Below are 23,217 nucleotides of genomic sequence, written 5' to 3'. Positions count from 1 at the left end.
ATCGATATCTCCAATGTATCGTCAATATTTTCAACTGTGTAAATTCCAGGTGTTGCTTGTATCATAAGTGTATTGACGATATTTTGATAATATCACCAATGTATCAATGTCACAAAAAATCCGTCTATTAAAAAAAATTTCATTTCAAAATTTTTTATGGCCATATGGTTGTATGTAATGTTCAATTTGTCGATGATAATATTGATAATATCTCAATATTTTTGTGATTGCAACATGCACAATATCAAGACCACAATTTTTGTTTCCTTTCTAGTGTTGATGATTTCTTGGTGAAATATCTTGTGTTGTCGATATTTTGAAATATCGATGGATGTTTGGATAGCTAGATGGGGATGAATAGGATGGTTGGACTGATTTCTTATGACAGCACATGCTTTTAGGCCCCCATTAAATGGAAATTTATTATGTATGTTCTTTTTGCAAATTTTTTTATTCATAAATATGCAAATGTGTATTTTAGCATCTCCTGAAGTTTTACTGAAAATTCCACCATTTTCCCCATGTTTCCCCACATTTCTGGTTATCAGTGATATTATCGATGATATCGATATTGTTTCTGTATCCCTGGCCATCGAAACTTGTAGCAATACCAATGCTTCAAACATTGGCTACATATAAATTTATGTACCAATCTGTACAGTATTCTTGGGCACATATAAATTGTACAGAAGAAATATATCATATGTTGTGCATACACAGCTCATACAGTTGGTGTACAGCAATTTACTAGTATTTGCTAGGTATTCAATAATGGCCATCATCGTTACTGTTATGATATGGGCTGTAATGATCATTACAGCCACTTTTTTTTTTTCTTTTTTTTTCTTTTTTTTTTTAATTTTAATTTTTTGAAAGAAACAGTATCAGCCCTGTAACAGGCCGTAATGGGCTCGGTGACCATCGTTATTATTACGTAACGACTGTAATGTAACTTGGACATTTTCATTAAATTTGCTTATTTAGCTAGTCTCTTATTTCAAGTTGAGATATTTTAGGAGAGTTTATGTGCTAGACACAGATTAAATTACCAGTCTGTATAGTATTCTTGGGCACATCCAAATCGATACAGATGAAATACACCACACGTTGTGCATACACAGCCCATATAGTTGGTGTACAAGCATTTTACTGGTATTTGGACATTTTTCTTAAATTTGCTTATAGTTAGTCTCTTATTCCAAGTTGAGATATTTTAGGAGAGTTTATGTGCTGGATATAGAATTTTGTACCGATCTGTATAGCATTCTTGGGCACATAGGGGGGTACATACAAATTGTACAGATGAAATACAGCACATTTTGTTCTACACAGCCCATACAGTTGGTGTACAAGGATTTTTTTTACTCAAGGTATTCCATAACAGTAATGGTGGTAGTAACGGTCAGCGTTGTTACCGTTACAATACAAGCTGTAACACGGTTAGGATCTTAAAAAAAATGTTTTGACCCTGTAACTGTCTTGCACGCTTAAGTTCGCAGGCTTCAGTGGCTTCATGAGCAGCCCCTCCTAAATGCAAGCTGCTCCTCTTCTTCCTTTACCGACCGTTATGGGGCCGTTAACGGTTACCACCAATACCGTTATGGCTGTTAGATATCTGTTTTTGACTACCTTGATTTTACAAGTATTTGGACTTCTTCATTGAATTTGCTTGCTTATTCTCTTATTCCAAATTAAGATATTTTAGTTGAGTTTAAGTGTGAGCCAAATAGGGTTTTGGTATTGGCTTCTTTGGATTGAAATAGGAGTATAGGACACGTAGGAGACTATGTGTGTGTAGTCATACATATGGACAGATGATTTTGATTAAATAAAAACACGAATTCTTACTTCCTGAATGGAATTCAAAACCCTATTAGAGTTATTCTTCTAGAACCCCTTTGGTGCGACTCCTTGGGGCTTTTTGTGGAGTGACTCTGCATTGTTATCTCTCTCCTGTTATATCTTAATTTCTTGTTGTGATTGGATGGATCAGACATGTATTGGATCATTTAGAGGTGAAATCAAGCATAGAAAATTGGCATGTCTTCAGATCTCTACATATCAAAGGCAATTTCATCTTCATGCTCTAGTAGCCAATCTTTTATTAAAAAACAAAAGAAAAGAAGAGAAAAGAAAAAGCAATGCAAAAAGCAAAACAAACCATTAGAATCTATGGATGAAATGATGCCCACATGGATGAAATGATGCCGACTAAGTTGACAATCATGAATCATAGCCAAGACCACTGCTTAGCCATGGATACCAACAAATGGATTGATGAACATGCTTAGACAAACAGTAACCACAATATCCAGAGACTATTTCAAAGAAAGTTGGTCAGTTGCATGTAAAGTAATAAGCACAATACATGCATCATTCAGCATTAGACTAACACTTTTGCGTACACAATACAAGGAGAAACAGCATCAACCATATGAGAAAATACCTTACGAGGCTTAGCCATCATCACATTTGAATCTGGCTTGTTGAAACCAATAGCGGTAGCAGGTAATCCATCAGTAACTAAATTCACCCAAAGTAATTGCACCTGAAAAGTGAAAATAAAAAATGTTTAATCTGATAGGAAGTCCATACAACTCATTTCTCCTAAATAGGATCAATGGAAATGCTTGTTCAAGGCCTGGAGGCAGATATGACGTATGCCAGCCATAAGAACTGTGCTACATTACTAGCCAATTAAGAACTGTGCAGTTTTAGCCAGCAGTAGCTATACGGTAGGACATAAAAAAAATCAGTGCTTTTTATTTCCCAATACAACAGGCTTATTTATTCCAAACCAAATTCGATGACCATGAGGAGAAAGTGTATAACAGTCACAAAATGATTCCAAATGAAACAATTACATATTGAGGTGTCCAAACACACAACTGCAATACAAAGTTTAGTGATTATGCCAAAACATACAGCCAGCTTATTAATGAAAGAATAGGTCCCAAGTAATGAACTTACAGGAACTAAAGTTTCAGGCATGCCAAGCACAGCCGCAACAAAAATGCAAACAACTTCTCCAATATTGGAAGAGATCATATATCTGATAAACTGCTTTGTGTTATTGTATATAGCCCTTCCCTCTGCAACAGCCTGTTCAGAACTAACATCATAAAGGCCCTTCTTTACAATACATTAAGAGGAAGATGACTTTATCCTACGAAAAGATTTTATGACAGAAGCTTATTAAGAAGCAAAAAATGCATCCTAAACTGCAATAGAGAGAAACAGACTCACCACAACAATTGAAGCAAAATTGTCATCAGCCAATACCATATCTGAAGCACTCTGGAAAACATACAGATTATTTCAAGTGTGCCATCACTATATTTTAAATTCAAAATAAAGAAAACATTGCTTCCATAGCTACTTCCTAAGCGTTTCAAGTACTGTGTAAATATCCAACAGACAAAAATCAGACCAAATCTAGAGAAGCAGCTATGACACCACAATAATGATTGGTTTCCAAGAAATTACAAATAAACCCACAATACAAAGATCGCATTAAAGGGAGGGGGAAAACCCATCCAGTACAATGGTGCACTAGACAATTCTCAAACAAACTAAATAAATAAATAAATAATACAATTACAAATGTCAGCATGTCATGCATGAATTCATGTCCCAATACTAAAATAATACGAAAATACCAAAAATAGAAAATAAACAGTCATTGCAAGTCAATTTACCCATAAATCATAATTCTAGCATTTCGATGAAAAACGGCAATTCAATCCTTCATACAAAAACAGGAAATTTCAATGCCCTAGCAAGTAGAGTAAGCCAGGGCATTGCTTCCCTTAAAGCTGTGCATAATAGCAACCACCTGAAACTCCCAAACAAGTTCAGTCTCACATTAAGAGGCTAGGCAGTGCTCTATGCAACATCTAATCTTTTGTTAGCCAATTGGACCATAATGAGCCCCGCTGATGGTTCAAAAAACTTCCCAAAACCTTTGATTACACTGAAAGAAGCCCCCTAGATATTTCTTCATTCACTTCCTACCATCAACAGTAATCCTCAGTCACATGCAGCGTCCATTGTTCAAAAGATCACCTGGTTGACTGACCAAGTTCCAAGTGGGGCACATGAAAGCAGTGTAGATTGTTTTATCTGGTTACTTTAACAAGGTGTTCCTCAAAGTGTGGTGGGATGCTAGCATAGAGGGAACCAATGGGGGTGACTATGACTGGTGAAAATTTTGCTTGTGAGGCTACCTTTGATGTTTGGACAGGTGTGTCAGGGTGGTGTCATAAGCATGAGATGGATGGAGGACCAGAGTGGACTTAACCATGCACAAAAAAACAGAAAAAGAAAAAAAGAAACAATGACCTGAAGCAACAAGAGCAAAAGTTGGTGGGGAAGGGGAGCACCAACCAAAAGTACATGGTAGGTAATTCAATGAACAAAATAGTTGAAAAGTAGCGAGTCTGTTTGAAATCTCAAAAAACTGTACATGTGTGACCGCATATGCGCATATCCATATGCAAATTGCATATGCGATCATGACACATATGTGATCGCATATGTGGCATATGTAAAAACATGCGATTGCATACATCATATGCAATCGCATATTGGCCATGATACATTGAATTTTTTATTTTTATTTTATTTGCAAAAAAACAACATTTTGCCTATAAAAAGGCTCCCAAATCTCCTCCATTTGCAATATTCTCACTCCAAAACTCCCTTACTCTCTTCTTCTCTTTCATTTCTTAATTACAAGTGGTCTTAATCACTCTCTCTCTCTCTCCCTCTCTTGTATTTCCTAATTCCAAGTGATCTTAATCCCCCCCCCCCCCCCTACATTCCCTCTCTTGGAAGTTGGAAGATCAAGATTCAAGCACTTTCAAGTTTCAAGGAAGATAGCTTGTTGATTTTCTACGATAATAAATAAATAGATTGTTGATTTTGTTGTTACTTCTTGTTAACCATATTGTTGAATGTTGATGACTTGATGTTTAATTCATTGTTTAATTGATTTTATCTCTCTCAAATGTATTTTAAATATGTAAAATTAGTTATCTATTAACTTAGAAAAGTTCCCCTTAGTTTCTTATTTTATTTTTTACATTTTTTTGAAAATTTCCTTATTATACATATATATATTGAAAAAAAAAATTAAAAAAATTATGCAGTCACATATGCGAATGTGCGGTCACAAAAGTACTTGATTTTGTCAAGGATTCATTCAAGACTCGGTTGCCTCAGATGACTTGGCTCAATTTGATTTGATTCGCCAAAACTTGAAAAACTCACCAAGATCTTTATTATTTAGGTATTAAAGACCAAATTATTACTTGTTTGTGGTATTCATGACTCAAGAAAACCTAACTAACTTGATTCGATTACCTTTTAAAAAACGGAGTCGAGTTTCAAAATTAAGAGTGTGATTGCAGCAGGGGAAATTTCTTAATCTCTTACCCTTTCAAAATCCTTTCACCTATCCCCAGAAGCAAACAATACCTTTCACCAGCATTCCACCATGTGACAAGGTTAAGTTTCAAAAAATCTTACACAAGCATATTATTAGCCTGCAAAAAACAGTAGGCAAAAAGGTGTTTTTGTTTGGTAGGCAAGTGAGCTCAAAGCTAAGGCCTCAAGGTCAAGGGTAAAAATCCTTCCACTGGGCACAGGCTTGGACCCAGGAAAGCAGACTGAAGTTCTTCCTAAAAATAATGTGGTTACAAAATACCTTTGCAACAGCTGTTCCTGAACCCATGGCGATTCCAATGTCTGCTTTCTTTAGTGCGGGTGCATCATTAACGCCATCGCCAGTCATTGCAACCTTGATGACAAATAACATGACTTTATTATTGAAAATAAAATAATGCAATCAAACATTCATAGGAAAAATTAAACAAGAAGCATGTTTACCATATGTTAACCTTCTGGATAATATCATGACTTCATCATTAAGAGACAATAAGTAGCTTAGACATTTACAGGAATTTACATCTGAATCTTAACGTAAACAGCCCCTACATTTACAAGTATTTACACCTGATATACATTGATACACCATCCTCTAATAACTTGAGCTTTTAGAGAAAGTGGTTGCTTGACATGGCATCAGAGCGGAAGGTCCTATGTTAAAATCCTAGGAGCAACAAATATGCCTCCATTAATATATTCTCCCATATTTTGGGGGGGAGGGGCGCACAAGCCCGGCCTGTTTATAGTGTTAGTTGACTGTTCCTCCACCCTTGCCCAGTATGTTCCCGTGCGGAGTTCCACCCCGCACGTGCGGGGGAGTGTTAAAGTCTCTTGATATACATTGATATGCCATTCTCTACTGGCTCAAACTTTTAGAGAAAGTAGTTGTTTGAGATGTTATCAGAGCAGAAGGTCTTGTGTTTGAATCCCGGAAGTAGCAAATATGCCACCAGAATATATTCTCCTACGGGGGCCGTTTATGGTGTGAGTTGAGTGTTCCTCCACCCTTGCCTAGGTTGTTTCTGTACAGAGTTCCACCTCGCACGTGCGAGGGAGTATTGGGGTGTTAAGCCCTCAGTATACATTGATACGTCATCCTCTAATAGCTTGAGCTTTTAGATCAGGTGGTGATTTGACAGATTTAGCAGCCTTACATGATATACAGTAGAAATATCAAAACAAAAGATGGACTATGTCCAACAAAAAGCGAAGCTGGCATGCCTTTAGTTGGTAAACATTATTCATTGCAAGGACTGTCAAGAAGGTCCAACCAAGATATAGTGAGTAACAATATAGAATTCAGAGCCTGTGCATTTTTCCAGAACAATCCAATCAGTAATAAGAAGCCTGCAGTCAGTCCATGACTGGCATTTTAAAAAAGAATGCAAGTAAATGGCTGACATTGGTCTTACAAGTTCGTTGCTATATGATGGAGCTAATATGGGCTAGTGATTATGGTGTTGTATTCCATATTTTTGGCTGTGATAGAATTTCTTGTACTCTTTCAATTATTACTTATGTTTTGTCAACAAGTCAGAACAAAAAAGCTTCACTCTAAGACCTAAGAGGAAGATGAGGAACTGGCTCCTTGTTTACAAAAACACGACATTCATTCCACATTACTGAAATTTGAGAAACGTACCACTTCATTTTGGTGTTGCAGAGCTTCAACCAGCATCTTTTTATGAGACGGTTCAACCCTAAGAAGTTAAGCAAAAGGGATACATATAAGTTATGACATATTTGAAAATTAAAAGAGCAATTCTAGCAGTAAAGAGTCAAGCCCTTGAAAATGGAAAATTAAACTTTTCCTAATTGAGATAAAAAGGAGCTAAAGATTATCAAGTTCTGGATACTAGGGAAGTTAAAAAGAAGAAGAAGAAGAAGTAGAAGAAGAAGAAGAAGAAGAAGAGGGATAAAGATCATAGAAAAAAATTAAAAAAATAGAGAATGAACATTGAAACTTCTTGAGCTGTTTACAGCATAAAAAAAGAAGCACAAGCTTTAACAGCATGCGACACCCAGGAAAAGCAAGGGAAAAGTTCATAAGTTTCTCTTATATGAGAAAATGCTGGGTTCTCTCTCTTAAAAAAGAAGAATGTGAATGAATCCACATGACTCTTCTCAAATCTGAGAAAGGCAAATCATTTGTCTACCAATGTCATAGATGATAATGCAAGTTCTGGAGAATAATCCAAGTGATTCTCTTTACAGCATGTAATTATCACTTTTATTTCTGACCTGTAAAATAAAGGGCACATGATTAGGAGTAATGAAGCGGGCATCTCCAATCTATTCCACCAGGGACTAGACATTCCTAACACAAAACTAGGCGTAAACAGAACAACCATATAACCTAAGTTATGAAACCATATTAGCAATAAACCTTTGCTCTAATTGCTGAAGTTCTCTAATCTTGTGAGAGTCACAGCCCAAACCCTCCAACACTGTTAAAAGTCCAAGCTTCAAGCACTCCCCTTCGCAATGACTTGAGGTTTGTAATGCCGAATCGCCTAGTAAATTTTGAGAACTCGAGAGAAATACCCTTTATGAACGTTTCTGCATTATGCTAGTATGCTGTTCTGTGTTCACTGGCGTAAGTTCAATATCAAGCCAAACCACTTTTCCCAGTATGAATTGGTGAGTTACTTCGATGTCTTTCATCATTGCATGAGAAAATGGACTCTATGTCGAAACCAGACTAGTCCCGTTGTCAACATAAAGCCTGATAGAATGATCACCACAACTGATGCTTCCTCCCAGCTATATGAGCCATTCCCATTCGACTGTTGCTATAGTTGCTGCCCAAAACTCAGCTACAGTAGTCGACAAATATATTTAGATACCGTCACCCTTCTCTTTCTCCACCAAGAGACCAACCCCAATCTGAGAATAAATACACAACCACAGTTGCTTTGCGTGTTAATAGATTAGCGGAATAATCAGCAAAACAATACTCAACCATGTCACATGAAACTCCTTTCTCACAGAGAATCTCTAAGTCAATTGCGCCTATAATCTACCTCAAAATACATCAAATTACTTCAAGATGAGGTCGTTGTATTCTATGTGATCCTACTCACAACCACAACTGCATGAACAATGTTTGGTCATGTTAGTGTCAGAGAGATTAAGTTCTCAACCAGATGTCATTACATGGTTCCATCCACTAGATAATCCATAAGAACACCTTATTAGCTTCACATTCACTTCTAGAAACATTACGATGTGTGAGTGTATGTGCATGTGGGCCTATGACTGTCAAGATGGTCTTACAATCATCCATTCCAATCTTTCATAGTGTTATTTGGCACAACAATATTCCTTAATTACCTCGTCACACTACTAGACAAAGCGTCAAAGTTCCCCCATCTCCATCTTGCATCCCATTACAGGACCCCCACCGAGCAATCAGAATTTGTCCACATCCTCACAAATAATGATCAAGCCATCAAAGCAGATGAGCACTATTGTAATTCTTCCAATCTTTTGCTCGATAAACAATCTGGCCACATCATACCCATTGGAAACTTACGTGATCTTGCTATACCATAGCTATTTCAGCTCATAAATGCCTCCTGCAACTTGCAAACATGTTCCTTCTTTTAATCACAATTATCCTTTGCTGTTCTCAGCTCCAGTCATTTCTTCTTCACAGCTAGCGTGTATTACAATTGAAGGAAAGGGTACAGCTACAATCCATCAAAGCAATGGATAAGAGTTCCCTATACAAAGAAGATGTATGGGCTCCTTCCTTTTCTAGAGAATCTACAATACAACTAGCCTCTCTAGGCACCTGAATAAACAAAATAATCACGGTACGGATCTGTAATTAGAAGGCATTTTGGATAAAGGCTAATTTGCTTGGTAGAGTGCATTTCCCCATATTTTGGATAAAGGCTTATTTGCATGCTGGAGTGCATTTCCCCATATTTTGGATAAAGGCTTATTTGCATGCTGGAGTGCATTTCCCCATGGCCCATGTACCCACAGAAGAAGAGTCCCCTTACACAATTAGTGTGCTACCAACTCAGCTTGCAAAAATGTTCACCCCAACTGTAATGCCCATCAACTCACTCTGTTCAAGATTTCAGTTCCCACCTAAGAAGACGAGCTTCAGTCAAGTGCCCTAGGTGCCAGGCATAAGGCCACAGTGCTTGCCAACAGCAGCGGTTATCACTCAAGGGTTGTACCCCCAACTTTCTCCTGTGAGTACTGTCTGTCATAATGCTAGGCTATCCAGATACTTGTATATGATCAGAGTGCAAGTATCTACAGGTGAACCACATCTTTTAGGAAACAGGTAAACCACATCTTTAACAATGATCCAAAATGTAGGCTCCATGATACATAACAATGAATCAACAATAAGACATATGATCAGAGATATGCATCAGGTCGAAATCTAACTAAATGATATGCATCTAAATGGATGAATAAAAAATGACATCCAAACATGAAGATGAAAAGGGAAAAAGAAGTATGAACTGACTACCGTAATCCACACAAATTGTAATAATCGGTCAATACAAATGGTAGTCAAAGGTTGTGTGTTTGTGCTTGTGTTTGGGGGGGTGAGTGGGTGTGTTTTTTTTTTTCCATCACAATTTTGGTGAAGACAACTGTTGTGGGCCCCACTGTGACGTGCTGATGATGACATTTACTCCAAATATCCTGCACGCCCTCCCATGTTTATCCATGGAACCAAAAATCAGGCCAATTTATGATGTCAATGGGCCACACGAGCAGAAACAATTGAAAGGGGACGCTGAGCCTTGATTCTCATAGATGGCAACCTATCATCCAACCGGCTGAATGCGAGCATCCCTCTCTCTCTCTCTCTGCGCCGCGCATGAGAGTGTTTGGGTGTGTGTGATGCAATTTGTTTTCAGGGTAGTTGCTGAAATTCACTTAATTTAAAACAGCAAAAATAAAAATAAAAAATACAGATAATATGCTCATAACTGTCTTTTTTAAAGGAGAGCTGCGACATGGATCACCATCTAATTGAGCCAACATTAATACGTCAAGACAATATGAAACAAATATAAATGACAATGCAATTCGCACATCACACAAAGTAATGATGAAATTAAAAGCAGTTATGACAACCTGGTGAAGAGTACCATGCGCTGCAGTGCTAGTGTTTGCTGCATGGCTGGAAGTTCTTCGAACTCCGAAGCTGTATAGGAGCGTCCAGAAAAATCTTCCAAATCAAATGCACCAATTTGATGACACAGAGACTCTGCAGTGGACTGAAAAACGTGTGTCAGATCAAGAGGAAAAATGTATATGCTATGTATTGTGATAAAAAAGCAACAAAGATGAACAGAGATACTGATCTTGTTTCCAACTTACTTTGTTATCCCCAGTGACAACTATAACACGTATGCCAGCAGACATACATGACATGATCGCATTTCTTACTTCCTTCCTTGGTGGATCAAGCATTCCAACCTTCAACGTGATAAGAAAGAGAATGAGTGTTGTAACAAAGCATAGAAATGGACAAAGATTGCAAGCAGATAAGGATGCAACTGGTATAGTATTGGGCTACAATTAACATCTTATACAAGTTGAACTCTCAAGTCTCAACAGAGAAAAAGCATTATACCTCAGAATGTTGTGCATATGAAATTTAAACAGGGAGGAAAATAATTGAATGCAGCAAATAGGTCATATGTAAGGAAAGAAGAAGCAAACAGGATATTGAAGGAGCAGGTAAATCTGTGTCACTTAGAACTCCAGTCATTATGACAAAATCATCTGAAAGCTACAAACCCAAGGGTGACTAACAGAAGAATCTGATCTATTGTTGACTTAAACAATTAATAACAGCAAAGTCTTATGAAGAAAAAGGTTATGGCATTTGTTCCGGACCATGAAGAAACATTCATATAACCAGTGTTTTAAATATCGACGATATCAGCTGATATATCCCACGATATATCTTGTATCTCACCTGTGTGATAAGAAACGCACAGGTAGTGCCGATATATCCCACCTATTCGATCCAGTGAGCATTTTTTTTAAATTTTCGATCCATATTTTTGTTGAAAATCATGTTAAACCAGTGTCAAATTGTTACAAATAAATGATTCTTCATATTTTCCATTAAAAATCATGAATTTGGAACTTCAATTTCGAGATTTAGGGGTGATGGGTCAAGTTGTAGAAAATTGAGAAATCAAAATTTCTCAATTTCTCGCAAATCAGTTACAATCTTTGTATCCAAACACAAAATTAAACATGTATGTAACCTGATCTAGTGATTCTTCTTTTGCTTTAGAATGTATTGCTTGTGTTTTCATACACCCAAGGTATGCCAAATCGGTTACGTATCTGCCGTATCGGCCGATATGTAACGGTAACGGTGCGAACTGTTACCCGTTTCGGGGCCGTATCGGCCGATACGATTTTTTGTACCCGTATCGGCCGATACGGGACCGATACGGGCGTAACGGGCCCGAAACGGTAACTTTTTTTCTTTTTTTTTTTAGCTCTGTTTTTGCTGTTTTTTTGAAACCTCTTGCTTCCAAACTGTTTCTAACTCCTTCTACTACTAATTTCGACCAACCTTAGCTAGGTATTTGATAGAAAAACACATTATATTATAGATTTTTTTGAATCAAAGCTCGGTGGGCCATTTTTCAGAAATTCGTCAAAAATAGGTATTTATACTTTTTTTAATATATTTTGCTGTTTTAATCATGTCATATGATGTGTTAATCATAGTAGAACATGTTAATGTGTATTTTACAGATTTGGGGTGCCATTTAATAATTTTTTAATATTTTTTTCTATTTACGCATGAATTTTGGCCCCTTTTTTTAAAATTCGAAAAATCAGTTTTTAATGGTTGTTTTGCTGTTTTAATCATGCCATTTGATGTATTAATCATAGTAGAACATGTTAATGTGCATTTTACAGATTTGGGGTGCCATTTTATATTTTTTTAATATTTTTTTTTTTTTACGCATTTATTTTGGCCCTTTTTCTGAAAATTCGAAAAACCATTTTTAAATGATTCTTTTGCTGTTTTAATGATGTCATATGATGTGTTAATCATAGTAGAACATGTTAATGTGCATTTTACAGATTTGGGGTTCCATTTTATATATTTTTTATATTTTTTTCTATTTACGCGTTTATTTTGGCCCTTTTTTTGAAAATTCGAAAAATCATTTTTTAATGATTCTTTTGCTGTTTTAATGATGCCATATGATGTGTTAATCATGTCCCGTATCGGTATCGGTTCGCGTAACGGTGACCTCCAAAACCGATACGGATACGGGGGCGTAACGGTGATACGGGGGCGTAACGGCGCAAAATTTTTTTTTTGCCAAAAAAATATGAAAAAATATGGATTAAATCCGAAATATTCTAAGCATTCCAAATATGCATTCATTTATAAATTGGAACATGTTTATGGTGGTGTAACGGTCCACTCTTTAGTGAGAAGTTGTATCGGACTGTCTGATGAATTTATGAACCAGATAACCTGAATTTGACTACAAATTTCATATATTTAATTTTCTAACTATCTACTATCAATGATAGATATATTAGAATGAATGTAATATGAAAATATCTTACATTTAGGTGTTTGCAATTATTTTTGAGGGCCAAAATTCATGCGTAAATAGAAAAAAATATAAAATGGCACCCCAAATATGTAAAATGCACATTAACATGTTCTACTATGATTAACACATCATATGGCATCATTAAAACAGCAAAAGAATCATTAAAAAATGATTTTTCGAATTTTCAAAAAAAGGGCCGAAATAAATGCGTAAATAGAAAAAAATATTTCAAAAATATAAAATGGCACCCCAAATCTGTAAAATGCATATTAACATGTTCTACTATGATTAACACATCATATGGCATCATTAAAACAGCAAAAGAATCATTAAAAATGATTTTTCGAATTTTCAAAAAAGGGCCAAAATAAATGCGTAAATAGAAAAAAATATAAAAATATATAAAATGGAACCCCAGATCTGTAAAATGCACATTAACATGTTCTACTATGATTAACACATCATATGACATCATTAAAACAGCAAATGAATCATTTAAAAATGTTTATTCGAATTTTCAAAAAAGGGCCAAAATAAATGCGTAAATAGAAAAAAATATTAAAAATATAAAATGGCACCCCAAATCTGTAAAATGCACATTAACATGTTCTACTATGATTAATACATCAAATGGCATGATTAAAACAGCAAAACAACCATTAAAAACTGATTTTTCGAATTTTAAAAAAAGGGGCCAAAATTCATGCGTAAATAGAAAAAAATATTAAAAAATTATTAAATGGCACCCCAAATCTGTAAAATGCACATTAACATGTTCTACTATGATTAACACATCATATGACATCATTAAAACAGCAAAATATATTAAAAAAAGTATAAATACCTATTTTTGACGAATTTCTGAAAAATGGCCCACCGAGCTTTGATTCAAAAAAATCTATAATATAATGTGTTTTTCTATCAAATACCTAGCTAAGGTTGGTCGAAATTAGTAGTAGAAGGAGTTAGAAACAGTTTGGAAGCAAGAGGTTTCAAAAAAACAGCAAAAACAGAGCTAAAAAAAAAAAAAAAAAAAAAGTTACCGTTTCGGGCCCGTTACGGCCCGTTACGCCCGTATCGGTCCCGTATCGGCCGATACGGGTACAAAAAATCGAATCGGCCGTTTCGGCCCCGAAACGGGTAACGGTTCGTACCGTTACCGTTACGTATCGGCCGATACGTAACCGATTTGGCATACCATGAGTAGAACATGTTAATATGCATTTTACAGATTTGGGGTGCCATTTTATATTTTTTTTATATTTTTTTCTATTTACGCATTTATTTCGGCCCTTTTTTTGAAAATTCGAAAAATCATTTTTTAATGATTCTTTTGCTGTTTTAATGATGCCATATGATGTGTTAGTCATAGTAGAACATGTTAATGTGCATTTTACATATTTGGGGTGCCATTTTATATATTTTTTTATTTTTTTCTATTTACGCATTTATTTCGGCCCTTTTTTTGAAAATTCGAAAAATCATTTTTTAATGATTCTTTTGCTGTTTTAATGATGCCATATGATGTGTTAATCATAGTAGAACATGTTAATGTGCATTTTACATATTTGGGGTGCCATTTTATATTTTTTTTCTATTTACGCATGAATTTTGGCCCTCAAAAATAATTGCAAACACCTAAATGTAAGATATTTTCATATTACATTCATTCTAATATATCTATCATTGATAGTAGATAGTTAGAAAATTAAATATATGAATTTTGTAGTCAAATTCAGGTTATCTGGTTCATAAATTCATCAGACAGTCCGATACAACTTCTCACTAAAGAGTGGACCGTTACACCACCATAAACATGTTCCAATTTATAAATAAATGCATATTTGGAATGCTTAGAATATTCCGGATTTAATTCATATTTTTTCATATTTTTTTGGCAAAAAAAAAATTTTGCGCCGTTACGGGCCGTTACGCCCCCGTATCACCGTTACGCCCCCATATCCGTATCGGTTTTGGAGGTCACCGTTACGCCAACCGATACCGATACGGGACACCTTGCATACACCTCTCCTTACGTTTATAAATTATATGAATAAACTTTGAATATACTTGCATCAGTTCAGTTGGAAAGCGCATATATTAGGACCCCATATGAAGGAAACCCTTATTATGTGCACTTTAAAATAATAATAATAATAATAATAATAATGTTTTGATTTCTAAGTGTGTATTATTGTCTTTTTTAACAATCCCTGAAGTTTCATTGAAAATTTTGACCAATTTCCCAATGTTCCCATGTTTCCCAACAATGGCGATACATTACGCGATACAACCGATATATCTCATGCGATAACCGCTATGTATCCGTATCCCAAGGGTGCGATACATTACGCGATAACGATATTTAAAAAATTGCATACAACTACTAAACAACACAGTTGCAGAAAGAAGAAAAGTATAAAAAGGAGGGACAAAGATCAAGGAGCACAAATGAAGCCCCTAGAAATAAAGGCCCACCATTGACCAAAATATCGAGCTACAAAAGAATTTGATCTGGACCATGAAGAAAAAGGCTATGGCATTTGAAACGGACTATCAAGAAACATTCATATAACTACTAAACAACATAATTACAGAAAGAATCACAGCTAGCCAATCCAGTACTTGGGATCACTGATATGTTGGGTTCTTCTTCTTCTTCTTTCGTCATCCTCCTCCTCCTCCATATGTTGGTTTCTTTATTGACTTATCGAAGCGTTTGATAGGATCCCTAGAGAGTTAATCTGGTAGGTGTTGGGAAAGAAAAGAGTTTCAAGAGGATATATTGATATGAGGAAATGTATGAGCAGTGTTTACAGTATCAATCTATATTGCACATCTCCAATACAATAAAACAGGGGGAGTTATAAAATTCCCTGCTATGCCCTTCGCACAGTTCCCTTGTATCACCGATTCACCAATATATGGATGTGCGTGCGTGTGTGTGTGCATGTCATTTCAAATAGAAGAGCCTGAGAAGGCTCTCTCTTTGTCATTTCGTCATTAGAAAGGGAAGTTATATGATACTCGGCCAGCATATGATGCTTAATACACCGGCGCTCAGAAATTGTACAAGTGGCATATATAAACCCAAAATCAGATTGTTTGAACAACCCTAACCTCTGATTCTTGGAAACTTGGTTGTTGATAGAGAATCATTGGATATTTTCATTCCTAACCATCCAATAAATGTCCACCAATTTGATTGTTAGATTAAGCCTAATTTTTTAAGTTATGATGCATCTAAACTGAGATATATTCATCTGGACGGTTTAAGTTAAATTACTTATATGACACATTTGCAAAATTTAATTTCTAAATGGCTATGTATCATAACAAAGTTTTTCCCATGAGTTATATGGTATTTAGGTTGCCTATGACTAGGGGTGTACATGAAGTTGAGTTCGATCCGAGTCGAGCCAGTTTTTACAGCTCAAAAATGAGTTCGAGCCGAGTTAGAGCTGGCCCCAACTCGACTCGACTCAGTTTAATATGTAGCTCGAACCCGGATCGACTCGGTTAGGTAGGTATAAAAAGTTAAAAAAAAAAAACCCTAGCATCTACCCCCTTTCCATTTCCCCCTTTTGTTTGAAAAAAGAACCCGCCCGTCGCCCGACCAGCTCCCTGCCTCCCTCTTTGCTCGTCTAGTTGTCCTGCCCGACCAGCTCCTTGCTCTCCCTCTCTCTCTCTCCCCCCCTCTCTCTGCTCGTCCAGTCATCCCGCCCGATAAGTTTCTTGACTTTTTGGATCCAACTATCTCAAAGACATTTGATGTCAACGCTTGCACATGGGCATTTGGGATGAACGTGTTTGATCTACGAGAGTGGAGGAGATGAGATCTGACGGCCATCCACCATAAATGGTTTCAATTGGTAAGGGAATTTTTATGTAGTTATGCATTCATTCATGTTGTATGTGTGCACTATACACACACACACACACACACACACACACACACAAGCATATTTGCCCAGGGAAAACCTGGTTAAAACCAAATTCCAGATGAACTGGACAATCCTAACCCTAGGATTCGAGGGGCCTTTTTTTTCATGACAAAAATGGATGATCTGAGGAGTTCTTGATTGGCTGTTTCTTCAGAGCTCTGCTAAGTGCACACACAAGTGCAATAAAGCTCATATACTATGCCAGCCTGGCACATGGATGCGAGATCCAATCCATCCATTAGGTTGATCCAACCTTCTACATGTTGTCCAAAAAACAATTATGGTCCAGTCGACCCGCCCGACCCAGCTCGAACTTGGCTCGAACTGGTCTGATCTACTGACCGAGTCGAGTCGAGTTGGAGATGTTGGCTTGGTCATCGAGCCGAGCCGAATTTGAGCTGGGTCTGCCTGGTGACCGAGCCGAGTCAAGCTGAGGCTAGCTCGACTCGGTTCGGCTCGATGTACACCCCTACCTATGACACTTGGTACGGAGGAGCTTGAAATTTTAAACATAGCATATATTAACTCAAATAAAACAACTAGATTGTGCAGTCCACTGTCACGAAATCTTGGTCCAAAGATCAAATTAGTTGAATAGTCCCAACCACTGATTTGTGGAAAATAGAACCATTGGATATTTTTCATTTTTAACCATCCAATAAATTTCACAAATCTGATAGTTAGATAATCAGATAAGCTTAATTTTGGTTGATGAAACATCTAGATTGGCTACCATAGTTTGGAAATGGCCATGCTTCTATGATTGTAAGCATGGCATAGTTGTACGAAAATTTAGACCGTCCATATTGTTGGCCCACCAGTCTTATAGTTAGATAAATAAATAAGAGTAATTATTGGTTCATCATACATCTAAATCAGGACCCATAATTGAGATGGTTTAATCTGAACTAGTTGTAAGATATTTGAATGAGGTGATCTCACTTTGGATTTAACTGCATCATTTCTGTCAAGCAGTGCTATTGTTCAGAGTATCCTCGATATTATTCGTATCTCTAGCTTGGAGATATCGATAACACTGGTAGAACCAGAAATTTCAGGTATTGGTGACATATCACCAAGTATCTTCCAGATATTGGTGATATATTGCTAAGTATAGCCAATGTATCACCAAGATTTTCGACTATGTAACTTCTAGGTATTGCTTGTATCACCAATGTATTAGTAATATTTTGATTAATATCACCAATGTATTGATATCACCAAAAATCTATTTATTAAAAAAATTTCAATTCAATTTTTATTTTTATTTGTATGGGTGCATGGTTGTATGATGAAATGCATGTTTGTATGTTTGTATATGTATGCATGCATGCATGGATGGATGGATCATGGATGGATGGATGGATTTGCATGCATACAGGCATAAACACATACATACATACATAAATAAATATATGTGTTTGAGTGTATGTGTGTAAGTATGGACGGATGGATCATGCATGCATGTTTGTATGTGCATGCATGATTGGATGGATGGATCCACCATTTTCCCCATCTTTCCTAATGTTTCTCTGAGTTGATACATGCTTTTAGGCCCTATTAAAGGGAAACTTATTATTTAATTCCTAAATATGCAAATATGCGTCTTTTTTGCTATTATTTGATTCTTAAATATACAAATGTGTATTTTAGCATCTCCTGAATTATCATTGAAAAATTCCACCATTTCCCCCATGTTTCTCTAATCTCTCCTTGAGGTAGCGTTGCATGCTTTTAGACCCCCATTAAAGAGAAACTTATTATGCATGCATCTTTTTTGCAATTATTTGATTCCTAAATATCCAAATATGTGTATTTGCAATCACCCGAAGTTACATTGAGAAAATCCGCCATTTCCTCGTGTTTCCCCGATGTTTCTCTCAGCCAACAACACATTTTCGGATATTAGCAATAATATCGATGATATCGATACATGTTTTTGTATCCTCAACTAGTGATACATGTAACGATATCGATACTATGAACATTGGGCAGCACACAGTTCAAGATCTTATACAAAGGAAACTTCTTATGCGCAATGTTCCCATTATCGGCAAATTGTTGATAATATCACTGATAATTTCGGTGTCGTCGGCTTAGTGACATCGAACCCACCTTTTTCATTTCTCTTCTGGTTTTCAAGATAATATCAGTGATATTTCACCAAAAACAATGATTTGAATTTATCGCGATAAAATTGCCTACCTACGTATTTGGAATTGTAGCCAACTACCTATTTTCACCGATTAAATCGATAAATATCATGAGTTTTAGCTGGTTATCGATGCAATTATCAACAAATGACTCTTCAAAAACAAAAACAAAAAAACTCAAGACCAAGAAAAAATTAACAGCCTATATATCAACAATCCAACTTCAGATCTTACTTGGGGCGTCAATTTCGGTAAGTCCATATTTACAGGAAATAATATGGAAGGGTGATTGCGGCAGTTGAGTTAGGGTTTTAAAAGAAGGCCTTCATTGAAGGTCTTTTTGTTTCTAACTTTACTTTTGAGTTCTGTTGAAACTATGAGTTTTGTACCATTAATAAAAACGGTTCACCACCCTGATGCAGGACTGATGCACGAACCAAATAACATGTAAGATCAAGTAGCAAAATTAAGACAATTAACAAAAAAACACAAGCATTGCCATAATCATCACGAATCCCATGAAAACCAAAAGAACATCATGCATGAGCCTAGCCTAACTTACCAACATCATCACACAAGATCATTAAATAAAACGAAACTAGGATCTAATGGATGTAGGGATATCCAATTAGCATATAGTCTATTTCAAAGCAGAAAATCTAATATAACCTAGGTTAAAAATTAAGGTTTGAGTACTTTGAGAAAGTAGGAAAATTAGGGATTTTAGGTTTAGGGTTAGGGTTTTGGGAATGGAAGAAAGGGGTTTTGATATAAGGATGATGAAAAGCCAAAAATGGGAAAGGTGTGGCCGTATGGCCAACCCGGATGATTCACACGTGTGGCTGTACAGTCACACATGTGGCGTTGGATGGACGGGTTAGGTCGGTTAGGGTTTGGGATTGTGAATGGGTAAAGGAAAGATGGGTTTATGAAAGAATGAAGGCTTATGATAGGAGAATTGAAGAATTCGAAGAAAATACCTTGATGGAGGAGAAGAGAGAAGATGGTGTGGGCATAGATGGAGACCTCACACCTTTGTTGATGAAGATTAGCCTCGCACCAATCTCTCTTCAAAATCGCATGAAGATGGAAGAAAGTAAGAGCTTCTCTCTCTCTCTCTCTCTCTCTCTCTCTCTCTCTCTCTCTCTCTTCTTCTTCTTCTTCTTCTTCTTCTTCTTCTTCTTCTTCTTCTTTTTATACATGGAGAATTTTATTCTACCTACATTTTCTCTAACACATATTTCTATAAATATGTATATATAAGCATATAAAATTTTTTTAATGCCCTGTTTTGTGAATTTTGACGAAAATAGCCCTGCCTAAAAAAAATCAACTAAAAACAGTCATAATAGCATCCAAATATAACATAAACAAAACTAAATCCTATAAACTGATAAAAGTTGAGAAAAACTAATGTGGACGATCCACAATCAATGGCCTAATCATGTGATCCAACGACCTGATCATCATGTCCTTCCAATCCAACGGTCTGGATCACTTCATAAAGCAGCCCATGTGCATCTTCCCAGTGTGGGGTCTTTTAGATGCTCGCACATGCACATGGGGTCTTCAGCACGATCACAGATACTCGCCTAGCCACGGGGAAATCGATGTCGCCCGCCTCCTCTAATACGTTCGTAGGGGTGTACATGAAGTGATGTCCTCATCAACCACTTTACATTAAAAAAAAAAAGAACTTCCGGCTAACTTAACTTTTAAGTTATGTTTTAAAATGTGAGTTTTCCACCATTAAGAAGAACTGTGCACCGCCACTTAGCATAAAAACTTAACAATCAACTTAGCTTTGAAGTTATTTCAAACTGAGTTCTACACCGTTTACTAAGAACGTGTCACCACCATTTGACATGAAAAAACCTTATAAAAAAAGATATAAAGTAGATGGGATTGGATGGTTGGATAAATAGATGGGATGGATGGATGTTTGAATGGGTAGATGGGATGGATGGATGGATGGATGGATATTTGGATGACTGAATGGGATGGATAGATGGGTTAGATGGATGGTTGGATAAATAGTAGGATGGATGGTTGGATAGATAGTAGGATGGATGACTGTATGGAGGAATGGATGGCTGGATGTATGGATGGGATGGATGATGGGATGGTTGGTTGGTTGATTGGATGGATGGATGATGGGATGGTTGGTTGATTGGATGGATGGGTGTTTGGATGATTGGATGATTGAATGGGATGGATGGATGGATGATTGGATAGATGGATAGATGGGATGGATGGATGGATGATTGGATGGGATAGTTACATGGGTGGATAGATGGGATGGACGGATGTTTGGATGATTGGATGGGATGGTTACATGGGTGGATAGATGGGATGGATGGATGGATGTTTGGATGATTGGATGGGATTGATAGATGGATGAGATCATTGGACAGTTGGGCGGATAGTTGGATGGGATGGTTGGATGGATGATTGGATGGGATGGTTGGTTGGATGGATGGATGTTTGGTTGGGAGGGATGGATGGATGTTTGGATGGATGGATAAATGGGATGGATGGTTGGGTCATCATGCATGATGCATGCGTGTTGTGTTTGTATGCTTATTTATGCATTGATGTATAATGTTTGGATGATTGTACATGTTTGTTTGCTTGTCAATTGGTTTAATGAGATTTATTATTAACGTGATTTCTTACGACAACGTGTTTTAGGCCCCCATTAAATGGAAACATATTATGTATGCATTTTTTTTTTACAATTTTTTTATTCCTAAATATGTAAATATGTGCATTTAAACATCTCCTGAAGTTTCATTGAAAAATTCCACCATTTTCTCCATGTTTCCCCATGTTTCTCCCACATTTCTTGTTATTGGCAATATTATTGGCGATAACGATATTGGTTCTTTTTTCCCAACTAGCAAAACTTGTAGCGATACCGACAACTCGAACACTGCTTATGTATACCTGTTTTTTGTGATGTTTTTAAGTTCTAAATATGTAATCATGTTTCTATTAACATATCTTGAAGTTCCATTGAAAATTCTATCATTTTCCTAATGTTTCCCCAAACTTTCCTCAAACGGTGATACATTCCCCGATACATGCGATATTTCCCTTGTGATACCGAGATGTGTATCTCAAGGGTGTGAATGCGATGCATGCTTTGATAATGATACTTCGAACAATGGGTATTAGGGAGCAGTATCAACTAGGAGGACCAATAGTAGAGGACAAGTGAGTTTCAATTACTATAGGCTTGCACCAAAGGTTGGCATTGAGCCCATATCTTTTTGCATTGGTTATGAATGAGTTAAGGGGGCACTTAAAAGAAGAGGACCCGTGGAGTTCATTGTTTGCAAATTACATGGTTTTGATTGACTAGACAAGCAAGGGTGTAAACACAGAGCTAGAGATGCTTTAGGGGTCATTTGGATGCTAAGAAAATCCCTTAGTCATATTCTTTACACTTGATGTTTACATGTAACCACTTTACTCCTAGGGTTTGGATGGGAGAAAAGGGTTGTAAAGTGTTTACAAGTAATAAACAATTCACACAAAAATCCCTACATTTGTTACCTCAAAAAAGTGTGTTTAGTACTGCTTACACCTAGTTTGAAGTCTTCTTCATTAAATAGGAGTCGCGCCCAACCTTCCAAAGCTGACAACGTCTCTCTCTCGCTCTACCCTCCCTGTGGCCCATATGATGTTCATGGGCCCACATTTGTGGCACTCACCCTTCATGTGAATTACTGGGGCCAACTTTTGTGACCCATCAGATAATTAGTTTAGCCCAACGATCAGCTAAAGGCCTTATCATCATGGGCTCAACCCAATGGCGTATCTTATATCAAATGCTCATATGTGTTTCAAAGATTATGGTCATACTTATTACTTTACGTTTTGCCTTGTGTGAATACCCACTTTCTACCCGGTAAATGTAATGCGGGGGCATTTTCACACCGGGCTCGAGTGGGGTGGCTTGTGGGATGCAGGGGCACACTCGAGGTGGGTGGCCAGCAGAACCCATGGATTTGGGGCTCGTGTGAGGCAGAACCCATGGGTTGGGGTCCACGAGGAGGGTTCGACCGAGGACCTAACCCATGG

At 36.8% G+C, this 23,217-nt stretch overlaps 1 protein-coding gene across 5 annotated transcripts in view; it reads right to left on the bottom strand.

Moving 5' to 3' along the window:
* Positions 1 to 23,217, bottom strand: part of LOC131218904 (calcium-transporting ATPase 3, endoplasmic reticulum-type) — a 185,127-nt gene that overhangs the window by 16,559 nt on the left and 145,351 nt on the right. For all 5 annotated transcript variants that reach the window (XR_009157918.1, XR_009157917.1, XM_058213783.1 and 2 more), the window contains exons 21-27: positions 10,807 to 10,905; positions 10,561 to 10,703; positions 7,091 to 7,148; positions 5,708 to 5,800; positions 3,247 to 3,297; positions 2,971 to 3,102; positions 2,447 to 2,548 (exon numbers count right to left, since the gene is read on the bottom strand). Coding sequence is in view for 3 of the 5 variants with exons in the window: in XM_058213783.1 (XP_058069766.1) it covers positions 2,447 to 2,548; positions 2,971 to 3,102; positions 3,247 to 3,297; positions 5,708 to 5,800; positions 7,091 to 7,148; positions 10,561 to 10,703; positions 10,807 to 10,905 (678 nt within the window). In the remaining 2 variants the exon portion in view is untranslated. The remainder of the gene's footprint in view (positions 1 to 2,446; positions 2,549 to 2,970; positions 3,103 to 3,246; positions 3,298 to 5,707; positions 5,801 to 7,090; positions 7,149 to 10,560; positions 10,704 to 10,806; positions 10,906 to 23,217) is intronic.

Source organism: Magnolia sinica, chromosome 11 (assembly GCF_029962835.1).
Source record: "Magnolia sinica isolate HGM2019 chromosome 11, MsV1, whole genome shotgun sequence".
Taxonomy (NCBI): Eukaryota; Viridiplantae; Streptophyta; class Magnoliopsida; order Magnoliales; family Magnoliaceae; genus Magnolia; species Magnolia sinica.
This window is presented reverse-complemented; position numbering and strand designations above follow the sequence as displayed.